Below are 20,578 nucleotides of genomic sequence, written 5' to 3' on the forward strand. Positions count from 1 at the left end.
ACAGGTATGGGGTGTGTGTGTGTGAAATGTACCACTAACCTGGGTGCCTCCTTCCCTTGTTACATTGCTGGTATTAGCAATAAATTTAAGACACTAAGACCATACTCCACATACCCTGATTTAGGAGGGAGGCTCATTAGAAAACAAACCCATCTGTCCAAATGTATTATTAGACTGGAATTCCATTTCGAGAAAGATTTGTCTGATTTTATCTCTGGTGGCTCCTCCATCCATTACTTACAAAACTATTATTTTGCGCTCTTCAAATCCAGATATCCAAATTGAAGATACATATGCCAAACTTTTTAATATTATGTTGGCTTTTAGCTCTTCATTTAATTGTCTATCATTGGAAAGATAATTCACAGCTTAACTATATGGAATGGTGGAACCATCTTTAAGACCATAAGAATATGAACATAAGAATAGCCTTACTGGGTCAGACCAATGGTCCATCAAGCCCATGATGGCCAATCCAGGTCACTAGTACCTGGACAAAACCCAGAGTAGCAACATTCCATGGTACTGATCCCGGGCAAGCAGTGGCTTCCCCCATGTCTTTCTCAATAACAAACTATGGACTTTTCCTTCAGGAAATTGTCCGAACCTTTCTTAAAACCAGCTTCGCTATCCGCTCTTAGCACAACCATCTTTGTACAATTAGAAATTATGAGACAGCTATAGTCATTAAAAATAAATCATACCCTAGCTTTTCCAAGATCTGGACACCTTTAGACATCTATTGTAAAGACATTTAAACTATTTATACCCGATAAAGGCTTCGTGACCTATAACCTTATATTTCTTCTTTACACAGCATGAATATTGTATCTTTCTGCTATTGTTCATTATTTGGATTGTTACTGTTTTAATGCACATTTTGAAAATATCAATAACGATATTTGAAAAAAAAAAAAAAGAGAAGAAAACCAACCCATCTGGAGACATGCAAGCGAAGGGCTCCCATACGTACTTTTACACTGCGAGACTGATGTTGAGCCGTCAAAGTCTGTGGTTGTGTTCCCAGGACAGGCAATGCAGTAGTTCTGCCGGAAATCTGGCTGGTATGTCCCGACAGCACATCGAATACATCGATGGACACTGGTGTTGTAATAATGACCTGGAGAACACTGGACTGTGGTGAGAAGGTGACAGACAAGGAGATGAAAAAGCACCTTGCTAGTGAATAAATGAGAGACAGATAAAGGGAGTAAAATGATCAATCCTATCACACATACATACGCCAAAAGCACACGAACATCAGTGAAGTATCCCTGAGCACATGACAATTTATATTGAAGGAGAGAAATAAAGCCGCCTATGACATGTGAAATGACACATGAAACGTCTCTTAAGTTGAAATTGAATGCAAGTAAGATAAAGGTTCTTCGGTTTCATAATTCACTCTCTTCTGTTCCTTCATTTCTTACTCAACCATCAGGTTAAACTACCCTGCAAGTAGATAAAACGTCTAAAGTTTTGGGTATTCTTTTAGACCAGTGGTTCCCAAACCTGTCCTGGGGGACCCCCAGCCAGTCAGGTTTTCAAGATATCCCTAATGAATATGCATGAGAGAGATTTGCATACCTGTCACTTCCATTATATGCAAATCTCTCTCATGCATATTCATTAGGGATATCTTGAAAACCTGACTGGCTGGGGGTCCCCCAGGACAGGTTTGGAACCCACTGTTTTAGACTCTTCTCTTACATTTGAAGATCAAATTTCTAATTTATGGAGGAAGATTTTATATATTATGAGGAAACTTAGTTTAGTGAAGTATTGCTTTTTTTGAACGTCATTTTGCACCATTGGTTCAGATGTTAGCGTTACCTCAACTTGGTTACTTAATTTATATTTGAATTTAACATCAAAACTAATTAAAAAAAAAAATTGCAGTTGCTTCGAAACTGCGAAACATACGAAAAACGGCTTGACAAATTACAGCTATACTCGCTCGAGGAGCGCAGAGAGAGGGGGGGACATGATCGAGACGTTCAAGTATCTTACGGGCCGCATCGAGGCGGAGGAAGATATCTTCTTTTTCGAGGGTCCCACGACAACAAGAGGGCATCCGTTGAAAATCAGGGGCGGGAAACTACGAGGTGACACCAGGAAATTCTTTTTCACTGAAAGGGTGGTTGATCGCTGGAATAGTCTTCCACTACAGGTGATTGAGGCCAGCAGCGTGCCTGATTTTAAGGCCAAATGGGATCGGCACATGGGATCTATTCACAGGGCAAAGGTAGGGGAGGGACATTAAGGTGGGCAGACTAGATGGGCCGTGGGCCCTTATCTGCCGTCTATTTCTATGTTTCTATGTTTGCTTCAGACTACTGCGGTTAGATTAATTTTTGGTCTAAAAAGATATGGAAGTGTTGAATTAGCGTATAAGAATCTTCATTGGTTATCGGTTGAGAGGCAAATTAAGTTTAAATCAGTCTGCATAGTTCATCGTCTATTGCAGACTGACCTCAGATAATCTGATTTTGCTTTTTTCTCATTTCCATTATTCTTCCACCAGATTATGTTGTACTTCATGACTACATTTTCCACAGGTTAGAGGAGTATGGTATAAATGACAGCTCAACTTCTCTTTTGCTTATGCTGCCATTACAATTTGGAATAATCTACCTGTTGTTTATTGTGAAAATGATTACAACAACATGGGTAATGAACAGGTGAATAAGAGGTTAAGAGTTAGAAGTAGAGAATGACATGGGGAAAAAAAATTTGTCCCTATCTCCGCCCCATCCCTATGAGCTTGCCCATCCCCACACTGTCCCCATGAGCTCAATCCCCATCCCTGACCCATCCACACAAGCCTAGGCACCCGTCTCTGCCCCATCCTAGTGAGCTCGGTCGCTGCCACATCCTTGCAAACCATCTGATCCCATCCGCACAAGCCTCAAATACTTATGATTTTATATTGAACTTATTTTATTAAAGTATAAAAAGAAACAATATTCTGTACAATTGTCATTTTATAAACACAAATAATACAGAACAAGGATCAACAAAACCTCTGTCTCCCCTCCGCTTCACAAATATCCCCTCCACTATCAAGAAAACTGATTAAGCCAGATTATTATAGAATGCTACACAGAAAAATCATGCTAACAGAATACTGCAGTCACACATGACAGGAATAGTGTTAGGGGAGTGCAACTAGGGCAACTACCCCCAGTCAGAGAGAGCCCTAAGCCAGCTGGAAGCTAAAAAAGCACGGCCTGGGCTTTGCAGTCCCCAATTATGTCTAATACCAGCTCTAGCAGGATACATATTTCAAATCTGATATATTCTAAACACAAAATAGAAAATAAAATTTGTTGGTCTCAGGCGCTGGTCTCTGTTTTCTTTTGTCTTCTCTTAACTCACTTGCCAGGGTCTCCTGACCATTTGACATTTCTTCTTTATCCATGCTCACCATCCATCTTCTGTCTCTTGTGTATGTATTATTCCCCATGTTCAGCATCTTCCTTATGTCTCTTAAATGTCCTTTTCTAGTATTTCCCCTGTGCCCATCTCCCTGCCTTCATCATCTCACCATTCTACGATCCCCTCCTCCTGTGTACAGTATCACTCCTCTATATCCTGTCCAGCATCTTCCATCTGCATTCTTATTTTCCCCCATGTCTAGCCATCTTCTCTCTGTGTTCATATACCCTCCCGTGTCTAGCATTACCCCTCTGTGTCCAAATACAGGCAGCATTCCTCTTTTTGTTCTTGTTCCTATGCTCCCATCCATGTGCACAATCTCCCCTCTTTTTGTATATCTCCCTGTGTCCATCTTCTCTCCTTTCTTACTCCCTTACACCAATGTGTCTCTCACTCCCTCTCTTTCCTCTCTCCCTCCGCTATGTTCAATATTTCACTCACTCTTCCTTCATCCCCTTGGTTCAGCTTTTCTCTTCCTGTTTCCTTCTCTCTCTTCCTCCCTGCAGGTCCTGCACCTCTCTCCCTTCCCTATAGCCCCCTTCCCATGTGTCCACCACCTCTATCCACTCCAGGTGTGGGTCTGGCATAAATGCTGGGTTTTGGAAAGAATGGCACAGTCTGGAGGTGGCAGTGGAGGAGAAGGGTACAGATAAGAGTGACTGATGAACGGAGTTCCCAGGGAGGATAGTAGGGAGAGATAAGAGAGGAGAGATACTTAGGAGCTGCAGAGTGAATGCACTTGTAAGTCAATAAGAGGAGTTTGAACTGTATACAGAAACAGGGAACTAATAAAGTGGACTTAGAGGGATTAAGGGAGTGTAGGGACACGTGGAAGAAAAGTTGCACAGCAGAATTATGAACAGAGAGATGGTTTGGTGGGAGACCTTTGAGAAGCAAGTTGCAGTAATCTGAGCAGGAGCCCTTTCCAGAACAAAATTAGTTACCTTTTGTGTCACAGTCCTGAAAAGAGAAGGCTCCCTCGTGCTTGGTGGTAAGACCACCGCCACATGGAAAGCACAAGGCTCGGCCTACTTCGGGCTGATAGCTGCCCCGTGGACAAGGCTGGCATGGTTTGAACCCATCGGCAGAATATTGACCAGGAGGACAATGACCTAAAATTGAAACCAAGAGACAGATAAGAGGGTTGGTGCTGCCACTGATACAAAGATTTTACTTAAGAGGGGAAGTGGTTATTTTCCTCCTGACTTTTACTTTGGGAGGTGTTTGATGTCAGTACCTCTCTGCATTGATGACCTGGTAACATTTCGGATTAACTGCCACCAATGGAAGCGCAGTCATGAGAAATTCAAGGATAGAGAGAACAGATTTATTCTTTGCTAGATTCTAAGTAGATCACGGGATCATGTCCTCTTCCCCTTGCTTCCAAAGTGGAGAAATCCTTATACTCTTGCCAATATAATATATGAAACTAAGCTCTTTCCACAAGCATGTCAAGGAACATGTTAACATACCTGCACATGCTGTTATGTTGGTTGCTCCTACTGGGCCGTATGCATCACTTCCAGGGCAGAGGTCACAAGAGAGCTGGCCTTCCTTCTCTTGGTAGGTGCCCGGTGGGCAGGTGACGCACTGTTCCATCTGCCCATGGTAATATGTTCCTGGCAAACAGCTAGCTAAGAAAGAGGCAAAGACACTAGTAAAAAAATCAAACTGAAATCTCTAAATCCAGTTCCAAAAGTGAGATCTAAAGCTGTTTATAGCTCTCTTACCAGACTCTGTCCATCAGAATAGACATGCAGATCTGATATAAGGTAACCAACCCCTGAACTAACAAGAGGGTGAAATCTAGGGAACAAAGTGACCCCTATCTCGCATCAGCATGACGGTCTGCTTTCCTTCATCATGTGCTATGAATATCTGTACACTTTGGCCATTACAAACAATTAATCGAGAACACAAGGGTCAGTCAAACTGGAACAGGAAGCTAACTATGCAAAGCGTTTTAAGAACTGATTAGTCGGTGAAGAAAGGCCCTAGGATATCAAGAGGGAAGACAGGAGGATACAGTATGGAGGCGAGGCAGAATGTGAGACTTCTGAAACGTGTTTTGTCAAGCTGTGAGAATAAAGAAAACCTGAAACCATGAAAATAAGGACAAACCAACAGTATATTTCAATAATAGTACCCAAAGTACCAATTTATTTAAAAAGGTGGTCTTGAACAAAATAATGCCACCATCTGTGAAGGAAAGGATGACCTTTAATCCTCATACTCAAGTCACTGGTTAGAAGCACCAGAAAAGGGCTCCCAGTAATCCTAAAGCCCAGCATCAATGACAAAACAAAAGTGGAGGGTGATGAAGACAAATAAGGAGAAACCCAGAATAAGAACAAGGAAGAAAGAAGCAAAAGAGATCGTCTCATGTGTTTATTCATGCCTTTTCCTCCCCTCCATTGCCAGTGCTGGATAACCATTTCCTTACCACACTGTGATCCCACTCGCTGCTGCCCTGGGCTGCAGCTCTTTTCCTTCTCCGAGGGAATGCTCAGCTTCTGCGCCACTTCGTATTCCAGACCTGCAAAGCGGATCAGGAAGCGCTCCTGGTTTATGGACTTCTTCAGGGCTTTAATGGCCGACTTCAGCTTCTTCTCCACCTTGAGCCGCAGGCAGTTCAGGTTGCAGCTGTCTGCAGGGGACAAAACAGAGGCCACTTTGCAGGAGACAGAGGTGAGCATCTGGCAGTTCTATGCAGGAAGACCTGGAGAAGAGTCACATGGCAGGAAACAGGGAGGGTGGGGGAATTAATCTGTTTGCAAGAAAACTGAGGGCAAGGCAGTGGGGTAGCCAGACAGTGGCTTGAGCCTACAGGGGTGAACATGAAGTCTTCTCTACTACTACTGTTAATTATTTCTATAGCGCTACCAGATGTGCAAAGCACAGTTCAGAGTCACAAACAAGACAGTCCCTGCTCGAAAGAGCTTACAATCTAAACAGACAAGACAGTCAAACAGGATGTTATGGATACAGTTAAGGGAATGGTTAATCTGTTGGCTGGGTTGGAGGGCAGTGGGGGAATAGGGTTATGGATTGAAGGCTATATCAAAAAGGTGGGTATTCAGTTTGCTAGTGACTTACCCGGAAAATGAGTGGCGTAGAATAGGTAGACGATAATTGCTTGTTTACTCTTTCAAAAAATACTAGGACTAGGGAGCATGCAATGAAGCTACTCAGTAGTAGATTTAAAACTAACCGGAGAAATTATTTCTTCACTCAACATGTAATTAAACTCTGGAATTCGTTGCCAGAGAATGTGGTGAAAGTAGTTAGCATAACAGGGTTTAAAAAGGGGTTTGGATAATTTCCTAAAAGATAAACCCATATGCCATTATTAATATCAGGGGTGCCCAATAGGTCGATCGTGATCGACCAGTAGATCGCCAAGGCAAAGTGAGTCGATCGTGGAGCCCATCCCGGGCTCCGTGATAGACTCACTTTGCCTTGGCGATCTACCGGGCCGATCAGCCTTCCTTTCCCCGACGTCAATTCTGCCATCGGAGAGGAAGTTTGGGCCAGCCAATCGCTGCCTGGCTGGGCCGGAACTTCCTCTTCGACGGCAGAATTGACGTCGGGGAGAGGAATGCTGGTCGGCCCGATGCAGGGAAGCAGGGAGAGCTTGGGGCGGCGGCGGCTTTGGGGCCTGTTCCCCGATGGTGGCAGCAGTGGCTTGCTGAAGGGCAGGGAGAAAGAAAGAAAGGGGGCAGGCAGGGAGAAAGAAGGGAAACAGAAAAAAAGAAAGGGTGCATAAAGAGAGAAAAAAGAAAGGGAGGCAGGGAGAGAGGAAGAAAAAGTTGGGGGAGGGAATGAGGTCTGGAGGAGAGGAAGCATACAGGCTGAAAGAAGGGAAGAAAGATTGGATGCACAGTTAGAAGAAGAAAGTGCAACCAGAGACTCATGAAATCACCAGACAACAAAGGTAGGAAAAATGATTTTATTTTCAACTTAGTGATCAAAATGTGTCTGAATTTATATCTGCCATGTATATTTTGCCCTATGACCCCCCTTTTACTAAACCACAATAGCGGTTTTTAGCGCAGGGAGCCTATGAGCGTCGAGAGCAGCCCTGGGCATTCAGCGCAGCTCCCTGCACTAAAAACTGCTATTGTGGTTTAATAAAAAGGGAGGGGGGTATATTTGTCTATTTTTGTATGGTTGTTACTGAGGTGACATTGCATAAAGTCATCTGCCTTGACCTCTTTGAAAAAACCCCGGAATAGGAATGACAATTAACATTTTCTCAGCATACAGTATGCTTTGTGTTTTTAAAAAAATTTTATTGTTGGTAGATCATTTTGACTTGGTCATTTTAAAAGTAGCTCGCAAGCCCAAAAAGTGTGGGCACCCCTGATTAAGATAGACTTGGGAAAATTCACTGCTTATTTCTAGGATAAGCAGCATAAAATCTGTTTTACTATTCAGGGATCTTGCCAGGTAATTGTGGCCTGAATTGGCCACTGTTGGAATCCTACTGGACTTGATGGACCTTCAGTCTGTCCCAGTAAGGCAACTCAAATTTTTTTTTTTTTTCCAATGGTTCTTGTGATTTTGTACTGTACTCCTATGCATTCCTGATGGAGGAAGGTGAGGAAATGCATTTGGAAGACTGGAGCTCCCAGAGAGCTTCACTGAGAGAGGAGGGAAGTTGACGCTCACCATCATTTACTTACAAGCAAATTCTGACAAAGATACGCTTCATGGTTAAAAGATGCATTTGAAATGATGCTGTTAAATCATTCTGTATGATGGATATGCGACTACAATGCCTAACAGTTTTTTTTTTCCTCTCTCCCACAGTGTTACCACGCTTGCTGCAATAGCAGTCCTTACTTGTGATTTCTTCAGCTTTTACTTCTGCCTCAAACTCCAATGTGATGCGAGTCACCTCCTTAATTTGGGAATTTCTGGCTCGACGGCCTTTTCCTTTCTTGGATGAATCACACTTCAAGTTCACAAAAGTCACTTGACAGTCTGAGCATGGAACCAACCCACCTTTAAAAGGGAAGAACAAAGGAGTAACAATCCACTGAGCAGCCAGAATCCTATGATTATTGACATTTCTTTCTAAGAGCTTTATATGGTCTTACATTTGTCAGAGCTGAAGCTTGGCATCCTTTATTCTCATTTACTTTCTAAGCCCTTGTGGTCTAGCGGCCTCTTTAGGACAGGAGCGATATTTATCAATCTTGTGAGACTGAGAGGTGACATGATCGAAACATTCAAAATACTGAAGGGAATAGACTTAGCAGATAAAGACAAATTGTTCACCCTCTCCAAGGTAGGGAGAACGAGAGGGCACTCTCTAAAGTTGAAAGGGGATAGATTCCGTACGAACGTAAGGAAGTTCTTCTTCACCCATAGAGTGGTAGAGAACTGGAATGCTCTTCTGGAGGCTGTCATAGGGGAAAACACCCTCCAGGGATTCGTGACAAAGTTGGACAAGTTCCTGCTAAACTGGAACGTACGCAGGTGAGGCTGGACTCATTTAGAGCACTGGTCTTTGACCCGGGGGCCGCCGCGTAAGCGGACTGCTGGGCACGATGGACCACGGGTCTGACCCAGCAGCGACAATTCTTATGTTCTTATATCAAATCCTGGAATTATTGAATAAAATGACTATAATAGAGAGTATAGATACCATACATCCATAGTTATAAAGAGGAGCGTAATAAAGAGTTTCATATTTGATAGTATCTCCATGGCGTATGTTTCATAAACCAGTTGAGCTTTTCCATTCCGGATACATGCCATACTTTCTCTAACCACATATATTTAGAAGGTAAAGAGGATTGGTGCCATCTCTGACCCACACATACTTTGGCAATGAGAAATAGTCATTTAATAAGATCTAAATGAGTTGCATCTTTAATGTGAACCATGGGTATTCCAAATAATATTAATGACAAATCTAATTGGTTCTACTGATCTATAATTTTGCTAATACGATCAGAACCATAGACCAACAGTTTTGAATAAATGGGCATTCCCACCACATGTGTAGGAGTGACCTCATCTCTTTACTGATTTCAATTCCAAGAATTCCGGTCCAGGAAGTGACATCAGAGGAAGAGCCAACGTAAAAGAGGTACTGCGTGCGGTAGTGGTGGGGCAGTGAGGACAGGTGCCAGTGCCCCCACCAAGACGGTGCCTGGGGTGGACTGCCCCCCCCCCCCCTTACTATGCCACTGTAAAAAATGGAAAAGAAGGCAAAATACGAGGTTTCATGAGGTCAGACACAGGAAAGAAGGGACACTGGAAATGGAAAGAACCTAGGCACCGAGAAAAGAAGGAAAGCCACAAAAATGGGAGAGAGTGCAAAGATGACTCTTTACCTGAAGCAGCATGTTTTGATGCATCCTCCTGCCTTCCTTTCGTGTGAGGGTGCAGGTGGCATTTGGCATCTTTAATCTTAAAGGAAGCTTTCTGTTTGATTGGAGGAGAAGCAGTCTCTAAAAGAAAAGGCACATGCTAAAACGCCATCAGTGAGCAATAGAGTTCCAAAAGCTGGACAGCACAGGCGGAAGGGGTTTGGGGTGGGCTACGGGGGGGATGACCCTTACCAATGCAGTGATGCGTGTTATTGCTCTGTCGCTGTGGAATGCCTTGCTTGAGTACTGGGGTCCCACAGCTCACCGTGTAGCTGTTTTCGGACTCTGTCAAAAAAATAAAATACAGTAAAAAGGAGTTGCTACTGCTAGTTATGTCTCCCTACCTTTCCACCTTATTTAGACGTTATCCCCCCCACCCCGATTCTATATAGGTCTCCCAAATTTGGATGCTGATATCAGATCCGCACAGAAATTAATCGGTTAATGAGCCATTAAGGATCAATAATTGGTGTTACTCAATAATTGGATCTGACCTGTACCATTTCCTTTTTTCTTTACAGGGCCCTATTTGCTGGAATAAGCTACCATTCAAGCTTAGGAAAGGGCTTAAGTCTGTATTGTTTTTGCACACTTCCTAAATCTGGGGGAAGAGTGTGGCGCAGTGGTTAAAGCCACAGCCTCAGCACCCTGAGGTTGTGGGTTCAAACCCACGCTGCTCCTTGTGACCCTGGGCAAGTCACTTAATCCCCCCCATCACCCTAGGTACATTACATAGATTGTGAGCCCATTGGGACAGACAGGGAATAAATTCAGGTAAACTGTTCTGAACTCCCCTGGAGAACAGTATAGAAAATTGAATAAATAAATAGTGTGAAACATTTCAGCCTCTGATAACCAGCTGGTATTGTGACGTCATAATGCCTCATTCCACCAATGCCTAACAGCCAATCTCATCGGTGATGTCACAATAGCATGATTGTCCTTTACTTGACTCACTTTTACTACATTTTGATTTCTAGAGTTTCACAGTGGTTAAAGCTACAGCCTCAGCACCCGGAGGTTGTGGGTTCAAACCCACGCTGCTCCTTGTGACCCTGGGCAAGTCACTTAATCCCCCCATTGCCCCAGGTACATTACATAGATTGTGAGACCACCGGGACAGATAGGGGAAAATGCTTGAGTACCTGAATAAGCACATGTAAACTGTTCTGAGTTCTCCTGGGAGAATGGTATAAAAATACCTGAATAAATAAATAAATGAAATACCAACTGTCCGTTTTCAGTAAAGCAGGAGAAGGCAGAAAGTTGTATTTTTGCAGGGATAGTTTTTATGATTCTTCAGACTGCGGGGAACCACAAGTACAAGGGGTCACTCGGAGAAATTGAGAGGGGACAGGTTTAGAACAAATGCGAGGAAGTTCTTTTTTACCCAGAGGGTGATGGACACATGGAAAGCGCTTCCGGAGGTTGTGATAGGCCAGAGCACACGACAGGGGTTCAAGGAAGGTTTTGATAGGTCCCTAAAGGATGAGGGGATTGAGGGTTACAGATAGACGAAGAGCAGTGGTCTCCAACCCAAACCCTTTTGGATTTGTAGGTACTTGGAGGGCCGCAGAAAAAAATAGTTAATGTCTTATTAAAGAAATACAAGAACCTCCCTCACCCCAAGAAGTCTGCAAAGATTAGGGAAAAGAGATGAAGTCCAACTCCAAACTAAGCAGAAAATGAAAATAATTCTATAATTTAATTTAAGAGCATTAACCGGACAAGCCCTCAGTCACACAGCAACCTCTGGAAACTCCAGGGAAAAGCTGTCGCGAATTTACACCCAGAAAGGTGTTAACTGCGAAACATCCCCGGGCTTGCTCCGGATAATATTTGTGGTGCTTAACTAGTGCAAAATGTGCAATGTGTGAAAAAACTCAAATGAAAAAAACACACATTATCAAAATAAAGAAGGAATTCATCTCTTTTCCCTAATCTTTGCAGACTTCTTGGGGTGAGGGAGGTTCTTTCATTTGTTAGCTTGTTGTTGTACCTCCTCCATTTAGGGTTCTATTTTTTGTCTTATTAAAGAAATGACAATTTTGCATGAGGTAAAACTCTTTTTAGTTTATAAATCTTTCCTTTTGACTAAGTCTTAATAATAATATTGTAATTTATAGCTAAAGAGATATGATCAAGAAACTGTTATATTTTACTTTTGTGATTATGATAAACATACCGAGGGCCTCAAAATAGTACCTGGCGGGCCACATGTGGCCCCCGGGCCGCGTGTTTGAGACCACTGATGTAGAGGTAGATAACAGAAATGGTCAGGAACCACTTCACAGGTACGGGACCTGATGGGCTGCTGCAGGAGCGGACCGCTGGGCGTGATGGACCTCTGGTCTGTCCCAGTGGTGGCAACTTCTTATGTTCTTATTTGTGTCTGGAATTTTGTCAGGTTGTAAATTGTTATTTGTACTAAGTCCTTTTGTATTTTGGATGTCTCTTGTAATCCGCCTAGAATTGTAGGATATGCGGAATATAAATTTTAAAAATAAATAAATACCCTATTCTATTGAGTGCATGCCACGCAAAAGGGGGCGTGGCCATGCATGGGGTATGGAGGAACCAGGGGCATCCCTGAAAGTAAGTGCAATTAATACCAGCATTCAGCAGGCTTTTGCAGGTAAGTGTATACCTTATGTATGCAAGTGCTTGTATTCCGTACTAGTACCGGAGTGCAGGGGTAGCCTAATGGTCAGTGCCGTGGCCTGAGAACCGAGGGAAATGGGTTCAATTCCCGCTGCAGCTCCTTGCGATTCTAAGTCACTAAATCCACCCCCAACGCTCCTGCTACGTGCTGCCGTTAATGGGAGCCCAGAGGTACCAACCTTAAACACAGGGCAGCTCCATTGCCACCAGGAGCTGCCCTACTGGAGTCCAGCATCGGCAGAGGACGGGAGTGAGTCAGGCCAGCGTGGGAGAGCTGTTCTGTTCCCGATGCTTCTGGGTTCATAGACAACGGCGCGAAAGACAAAGGCGCGCCCGGACAATTGAGCGCAGCGCGGAGGTGCGCGCCGCTCAAAATTACTGTTTTTAGGGGCTCCGACGGGGGTTTTGTTGGGGAACCCCCCCACTTTACTTAATAGACATCGCGCCGGCGTTATGGAGGGTTTGGGGGGTTGTAACCCTCCACATTTTACTGTAAACTTAACTTTTTCCCTAAAAACAGGGAAAAAGTGGAGTTTTCAGTAAAATGTGGGGGGTTACAACCCCCCCCAACGCCCCCACAACGCGACGCGATGTCTATTAAGTAAAGTGGGGGGTTTCCCCCCCCACGCTCCCCCGTCGGAGTCCTAAAAACAGTAATTTTGAGCGGCGCGCGCTTCCGTGCTGCGCTCAATTGTCTGGGCGCGCCTTTGTCCCGGCGCGCTTTTGACCTAACACCATGCTTCTGCAACGTGCCATCATTAACGGTAGGGTTACCAGACGTCCATATTTCCCCGGACATGTCTGCAGGTCTGGACGGCTTTTCAAAATCTGGCACTTTGTCCAGGTTTTGAAAACTTTCCCGACAAAATTGCATCGGGAAGGGGCATCCACTTATGCGCGGATGCTGTCTGTGGGCGGAACTGGGCAGTCCTGGAAGCGTGGCCATGGGTCTGGATTTTCCTGAAGGAAAATCTGGTAACCCCACAATCACATCACTAAACCAAACTCAGACAACCTAATAAAAATCCCAATCACTTAAACTGATGAAGTCGTACTCACCTCAATCCCATGTGGACACACTCCATCTGTTGCATACTATTGTGCATACCAGACGTGATCTCAAGAACAATGAATGGTACAATATGGCTCCACTTTCATCATAGGAGACCTTAACCTCCACCTAAACTCAACCTCAAACTCTCAAATGAAATTCCTTGACCTCTTAAATGAACTAGATCTCAACTCCTTGTTTCAACAGCCCACACTTGAAAAGGGTCATCAGTTAGATCTATTCGCCTCCTCCATTTCAGAAAAAGCACAAGCTACCTAGAATTTAATTCCCTATCCAAAGTACCTTGGTCACACCACCTACTCCTAGAAATCACCATATTTTGGAAAGAGATATCAATAACCAAACCGACCCTCCCCCTCCCCCAGAGTAGCCTCTTATTATAGAAACAAAGTAGCCCCTGAATCATACTGGAATGAAATAGATAACTCATTACTATCCTTCCCCATTCCTGCCTAAGACACCCTGGACCACTGGAAAACGACCAATGAACAAATCCTAAACAAACTAGCCCCAAATGTCCAAGCAGAATGCGGCTTCATATGCCAGCTGCCACAAGGAGGGAGGGCCAGCATCAGCGGAGGGAAGTGCTATTGCTCGACACTGTTGCTGACCTATGAAGCCATATCCTGCTGGGCCTGAGAAGTAGCATCAGAGGAGGGACGGAGGAACTGACCTGGGGGGGGGGGGTGGGGCATGGACCAAGAGGTGGGACATGGGCCCGGGCGACATAATCTCTTGAGCCAGCCCTGAGGTTTTCTAAGGTAAACATCTGTTTTACCCTGAAATCTCTTGGAAAATTCCCCTCGTAACCGATACAATCTTGAGTTTAATAGCGTCAATGAACTCTGCAAAACCGTATGCCGACCATACTGTCGTCTGGTTCCCGAGTTGTTACCTGGTAGGAAGCGGGCCTTTGACGTGCAGGTGAGCGAACAGCTGTCCTTCCTCCCAGTTTTGTTACAGGTGAGCGTGGCCCGATGAGGCGCAGCGTTTGGCAGGCACTTTACAAGCTCTAAGGAAAATAAACACGCATTCATAAAATGGGAATAGACAATGATGATGAACGAACCTGCTTTTACAGAGGAGGAAATTCTATAATTTTCTACCTCCAGTTAGGAGCACTGATGCCAAGTGCTGGCCACAAATTCTATAATTGCATCTGTGCGCCAAAATCTCTTTATAGAACACTAATGTAGATGACAGCAGTGCATCTAAGGTAAGGTAAGACAATTTACACCATGCCAAAAGAGTGTAAAAGAGCGTGCCTTCATGTACTAAACAATGTGAGAAAGGCCCCTTTTTTTTTTTTTTTTTACTACGGTGAGCTAACTGATTAGCGCACGCTAAACGCTAATGCGTGCATGTTAGTCTATGGATGCGTTAGCACTTAACGCACGCTAATTCGATTAGAGCGTGCTAATCGGTTAGCGCACCTTAGTAAAAGAGGGGGTAAGTGATAGCATTTTATACATTATGTGGATTCAAAAGGGGGTGTGGCTATGAGAAGGGGTGTGGCCATGAGAGGGGCATGAGCAGATAAAGGTCACTTCTAGAATTTGTACTCATTGTTAGACAACATTGAGGATTTGCGTCTAATTTAAGCGCAAGGATTTAGTTGCTGTTTGGGCGCGGATCCCAGACTATGGACTTTTCCTCCAGGAAACTTGTCCAAACCTTTCTTAAAACTAGCTATTCTATCCTCTGGCAACACATTCCAGAACTTATGTATTCTCTGAGTGAAAAAAAACAAAAATTCCTCCTATTGGTTTTAAAAGTATTTCCCGGCAACAAAGCCAATTAGCATCAATAATTAGGTGCTAACAATTATTGGCGTTCATTGAGAACAAGTTGGATTTGCACGTGCATCTTGCTAGGCCCTATTCTATAAAGATCTGTGTGCAAATCTTAGAGCGGGCAACTCAAAAGGGGGTGTGGCTATGGGAGGAGCATTGGCGGGTCAGGGGCGTTCCACTAATTACACACCAGGATTTACGCCAGGTTTGACGAGCTGTTCTATAAATGGCACCCAATTCAGAGTGCCTTGTATAGAATAGCACTCCAAGTGGATTGCTTTTGGGCACCATTTATGTTATGAGCAATCTTATATCCCGTCGAATCCTCACAAATCGGAGTTCTAGGCGGGTTATAAGCAGCATATCACTACATAGAATAATACATGCTACATAGAGTTATACATGTTTATATAAAATTATACATGTAATGTAAGGTAAGGCATCGAAAACAGTAACCACTAACATTGTCATTCCACAGAGTAAACATTTACATAGTAATCTAGTACAGTGGTACCTTGGATTACGAGCATAATCCGTTCCAGGAGCATGCTCGTAATCCAAAATGCTCGTTTATCAAAGCGAGTTTCCCCATAGAAAATAATGGAAACTCGCTTTGATACGTTCCCACCCACCCCCCGATAACCGGCATCGCTCCCCCTTGCTTGAAAAGGCCCCCTCGCTCCAACCGGTACCCCATCCCCACGCAAACCAGCCCCCCCACCCGAACAACTTAAAGTTACCCCCCACCCCCGTCTAGCGCAGGCACAGATCGTGTGCCTAGAAGATCTTCTGGCTTCCACTTCTGCCTGCCTGCCTGCCTGCCTTGAGCATGCATCTGCGCATGCAGAATTAGAAGTCCTTGAGCATGCGCAGATGCATGCTCAAGGCAGGCAGGCAGAAGCCGGAAGATCTTCTAGGCACATGATCTGTGCCTGCGCTAGACGGGGGGAGGGTGTAAGATTAAGTTGTTCGGGGGGGGGGGGCGGTTAGTGCGAGGGGGTCTTTGCGAGCAGGGGGGAGCGATGCCGGTTATAGGGGGGGGGTGCTCGCAAATCGAGTCAACACTCAGTTTGCGAGTCAAAAGTTTGCTGAGTGTTTTGCTCATCTTGCAAAACACTCGCAAACTGGGTTACTCGCAAACCGAGGTTTGACTGTATATGATGGCAGATAAAGACCTGAACAGTCCATCCAGTCTGCCCATTAGAAATACCCAATTAAAAATACATGATTAACTTGTCTCTTCTTTGATATTTCTGGGTCATAGACTGTAAAGTCCACCTGGTTCCAAAATGCTAGGTTTCACTATACTTTGCGAGTGACTCCACCATACTTCTCGAGTCGATAACAAAGGACGGCCCTCCCTGATCGTACCATGGGGAAAATCTTTTAAGATAAGTGAAATGTTTGAAATAAAGATTTGAAAATGTTAGGAGTCTAATAAGAGAATTAAATACTTAAAATTAATATTGGGGACCAATGATGAGAAAGGACACATAAAGCTTACTGCTATGAGCTTTTGTTGGGCAGTGAGTGGTGTTGCTGAGGTCCGTAAGAAAACTGACTCTGGGAAAAGCTGTACACTTCTCCCTCCGAATCCGCAGTTTCAGTACCCGTGGATTTGGTTATTCGCAATTTTTTTTTGGGGGGGGAAAGAAACATTGCATCTCGGACCTTCCCCAGACCTTACTTGGTGGTCTAGCGGTGTCGCAGGGCAGTATCGATCTTCCTACGCTCCTGCACCGTGCAAAGCAGTCATCAAAATGGCGTAGGAAGATCGATCCTGCCCTGTGTTGCTGCTAGACCAGCAGGGAAGGTCTGGGATGCAGGCGGGGGTGGGTCAGAGCCAGCCCTAAAAGTTATTTGCGTTTTAAAAATATTCAGAGGCTGGCTCTGCCCCTAACTCCCGTGAATATTGAGGGGGAAGTGTATGTCTATAATTCTTTTGTCTCCAAGTATACTCAGTAAATAAATTTACTATTATCTAAGGAAGAACATGATCCCTAAATGTAGAGTATTACAGTAGTCCAACCTCTGCAACACTATACTTTGGAATACAAGCCAAAAATCATAAGATGATAGCATCGGTTTCAATCTACTTAAAAGCTGCATCTGAAAGAAAGCAGACTTAACCACAATTAAAACAAAGTTTATTACAAAGTCCCATTTGTGTAACTCCTGATTTGGCCCATTATACCCAGATATTCAGCACTGGCCAACACCTGGATATTGGTGGTGAATATCCAGATACACCTTTAACTGTGGTGACTGTGGTGTTTAAAACAAACACTGACTGCTGTGGTCAAAATCATGGGTTGAAAAGTTTCCCCAGCCCTGACTCAGCTGCCGCCGATTTAATATGTGCTCTTTGTTCACTAGATGGCAGTGTTGCATGGCCTTACGCACCTATGCAGTCTTTCTTATTCCAGTGCAGCTTGTAGATGGCTGGACAGGTACACTCGTAACTTCCTGGCGTATTGACACAGCCGTACTTGCAGCCTCCTCGATTCATGCTGCATTCATCGACATCTGCAAGAAAGGAGAAACATTTTGAATTTTTGCCTGTGAAAAAAACAATATGGAGTTTTTTGTTGTATATATAAATGAGACACGGCATTCATCAAAGCTTTGTAATATTGTTCCGGAGCAGTTGCTGAGAAGTCACAGCCTGACCACTGCCAAACATAAGTAATAAGTGGAAGTTATAGAGTTTAAGATCTAATATTATGCGGTGGTATGAGACAGTGAATGGCTGTGATGGTCTCATTTACAACTGCTTCCGTGTGTTATCACTAGAGGTGGGTTGTTGGGTCTGAGCTTTTCACATATACATATATTTATTATTTGAGATCATTATTAGATATATCATAAGAGGTGATTAGGGATAAGTGATTTATGAAGATCACCTGAATTTATTGAATTATTTTTCAAATGATACGATATTGAGTTGTATATATAACGTGACCATACTTCCTGTTTTGAATGGGACCATCCCGTTTTTAGGTAGCCTGTCCTATTGTTTTGGGACACTGAAATGTCCCATTTTCAGGGGCCCGCTGAAGAAACAAGTACCGTAGCCAATACAACCCCCCCTCACTCCGGTACATTTTTTTTTTTTTAGTCCCGGCGGTTGCCTCCTGTCCTGATTTCTTCTGGCAGCAGCAGAGCGGTGCACATGCCTGGTCCCGCGCTGCTCACTGACTGGCTGCTGTCAGTTCTTGCAAGTGCCATTCTGTCACTGCCGGAAGACATCAGGTAGCCACCGAGATTTAAAAAAGGTACTGGGGGTGTGTGTGTGTTCCTGTCCTGTTTTGAGGAAAAAAATAAATGGTCATGTTATGTATCTAGCAAAGGTAGACCCTTAGCAAAATAAGTCACTGCTATTATTTTGAGAAAATCAAATCAGATTCCTAATTTTGGACTCAATTTTGTGGATTAGAACTATACTGTTGAATTTCTCAGAATAGTGAAATATGACAAGACTTCGACAAATAAAAAGCAGCAGATAGAAATCTCTACACACATGAACACATAGTAAATGAAATGACGGCAGATAAAAAGACCAGAATGGTCCATCCAGTCTGCCCATTAATTATACCCATTAAAAGTACATGATTAAATTAACCTATCTCTTTTTTGTTATTTCTGGGTCATAGACTGTAAAGTCCACCTGGTATTGTCCTAGGTTTCATCTAATCAAGCCATTGTGACATCACTGCTGAAGATGGCTCTTGGGCATTGGTGGAATGAGGCATTATGACATCACAATCTCAGCTCTGGAATGTTGCTACTCTTTGGGTTTCTGCCTGGTAACATAGTAACATGGTAAATGACGGCAGATAAAGACCTGAACGGTCCATCCAGTCTGCCCATTAATTATACCCATTAAAAGTACATTATTAAATTAACCTGTCTCTTCTTTGTTATTTCTGGGTCATAGACTGTAAAGTCCACCTGGTATTGTCCTAGGTTCCAACTGTTGAAGTTGCCATCTAATCAAGCCATTGTGACATCACTGCTGAGGCTGGCTCTTGGGCATTGGTGGAATGAGGCATTATGACATCATTATCTAAGCTCTGGAATGTTGCTACTCTTTGAGTTTCTGCCAGGTAACATAGTAACATAGTAAATGACGGCAGATAAAGACCTGAACGGTCCATCCAGTCTGCCCATTAGTTATGCCCATTAAAAGTATATGATTCATTTAATTTGTCTCTTCTTTGATATTTCTGGGCTGTAGACTGTAAAGTCTGGTATTGTCCTAGGTTCCCAATGCTGAAGTTGCCGTCCATCCAAGCTCACTCCAGCCTATCATATCATCCCGTTGATTGCAGGATATCTACCGTAAAGTCTGGCCAGTATCACAATCCTCATGTTCCCATTGATGCCCACCCAACACCAAATCACCATATATGGGACACAGACTGTGCAGGTCTGTCCAATACTGGCCTTAATTCTTTAATTTACATCCTTCGTTTTCTAATTAAAGATCCTCTATTTTTTATCTCACGCTTTTTTGAATTCCAACACTGTTTTCCTCTCCACCACTTCCCTCAGGAGGGCATTCCAGGCATCCATAAGAGTAAAAAGTGAATGATAGAAATAAAGCATCACTGATATGGGGAAGTGGGGGGTGGGGGTGGGGGGGTCATCTGAAATACTTTGCACTTGGATAAGTATTCAGAAGATTTAACCTGTTAACGGGATAGATCTTTAAGGAGCCCATTTGCTAAGTTGTGCTAAGAAATAGACACCCAAAATTCTGGACGTAACATCTAAAGTTGTGTACATTCATTGGAGAGTATAGCCGCTGTGCGGATGTCCTCCTGCATGAAGGAAAGCTTTTCAAAACCCGGACAAAGTGCTAGGTTTTAAAAAGCCGTCTGGCAAAATCTAGACGTCTGGAAACCCTACCAAATGGGGTTTTCCTAACCTTGGAAAATGGCCCACATCAGAGTTTTAGACTTTTTAAACTACTCCATGCAACGAAGCTGAGTGCTAGCGACAGACCTTTCTTCTGAACTACTTATCCTACGAAACTATACAGGACTCTCTTTCTGCTGTCTTTTTTAAACAGATGTTTTTATACTTCCGTTCTCTAAATGAAAATCATTCCGTTCAATTTTCATTCAAAAACATACTTGCACAATACAAACAGCTGCACAAAAGACCAAGAGCAAGTTGTCATGTAGACGCAATGAGCTCTTTTGCACTTGTATCTGAGCAGAATAACA

General features: G+C 43.7%; 1 protein-coding gene across 6 annotated transcripts in view; it reads right to left on the reverse strand.

The window, feature by feature from the left end:
- The window catches only part of SCUBE3 (signal peptide, CUB domain and EGF like domain containing 3), a 247,118-nt gene that overhangs the window by 9,675 nt on the left and 216,865 nt on the right, over positions 1-20,578 (reverse strand). For all 6 annotated transcript variants that reach the window (XM_033919102.1, XM_033919097.1, XM_033919101.1 and 3 more), the window contains 9 exons: positions 17,751-17,873; positions 14,450-14,566; positions 10,014-10,106; positions 9,786-9,902; positions 8,284-8,445; positions 5,882-6,085; positions 4,911-5,072; positions 4,383-4,550; positions 974-1,135 (listed from right to left, as the gene is read on the reverse strand). In XM_033919102.1, coding sequence (XP_033774993.1) covers positions 974-1,135; positions 4,383-4,550; positions 4,911-5,072; positions 5,882-6,085; positions 8,284-8,445; positions 9,786-9,902; positions 10,014-10,106; positions 14,450-14,566; positions 17,751-17,873 — 1,308 coding nt within the window. The remainder of the gene's footprint in view (positions 1-973; positions 1,136-4,382; positions 4,551-4,910; positions 5,073-5,881; positions 6,086-8,283; positions 8,446-9,785; positions 9,903-10,013; positions 10,107-14,449; positions 14,567-17,750; positions 17,874-20,578) is intronic.

The sequence above is a fragment of the Geotrypetes seraphini genome, chromosome 13, assembly GCF_902459505.1.
Source record: "Geotrypetes seraphini chromosome 13, aGeoSer1.1, whole genome shotgun sequence".
Taxonomy (NCBI): Eukaryota; Metazoa; Chordata; class Amphibia; order Gymnophiona; family Dermophiidae; genus Geotrypetes; species Geotrypetes seraphini.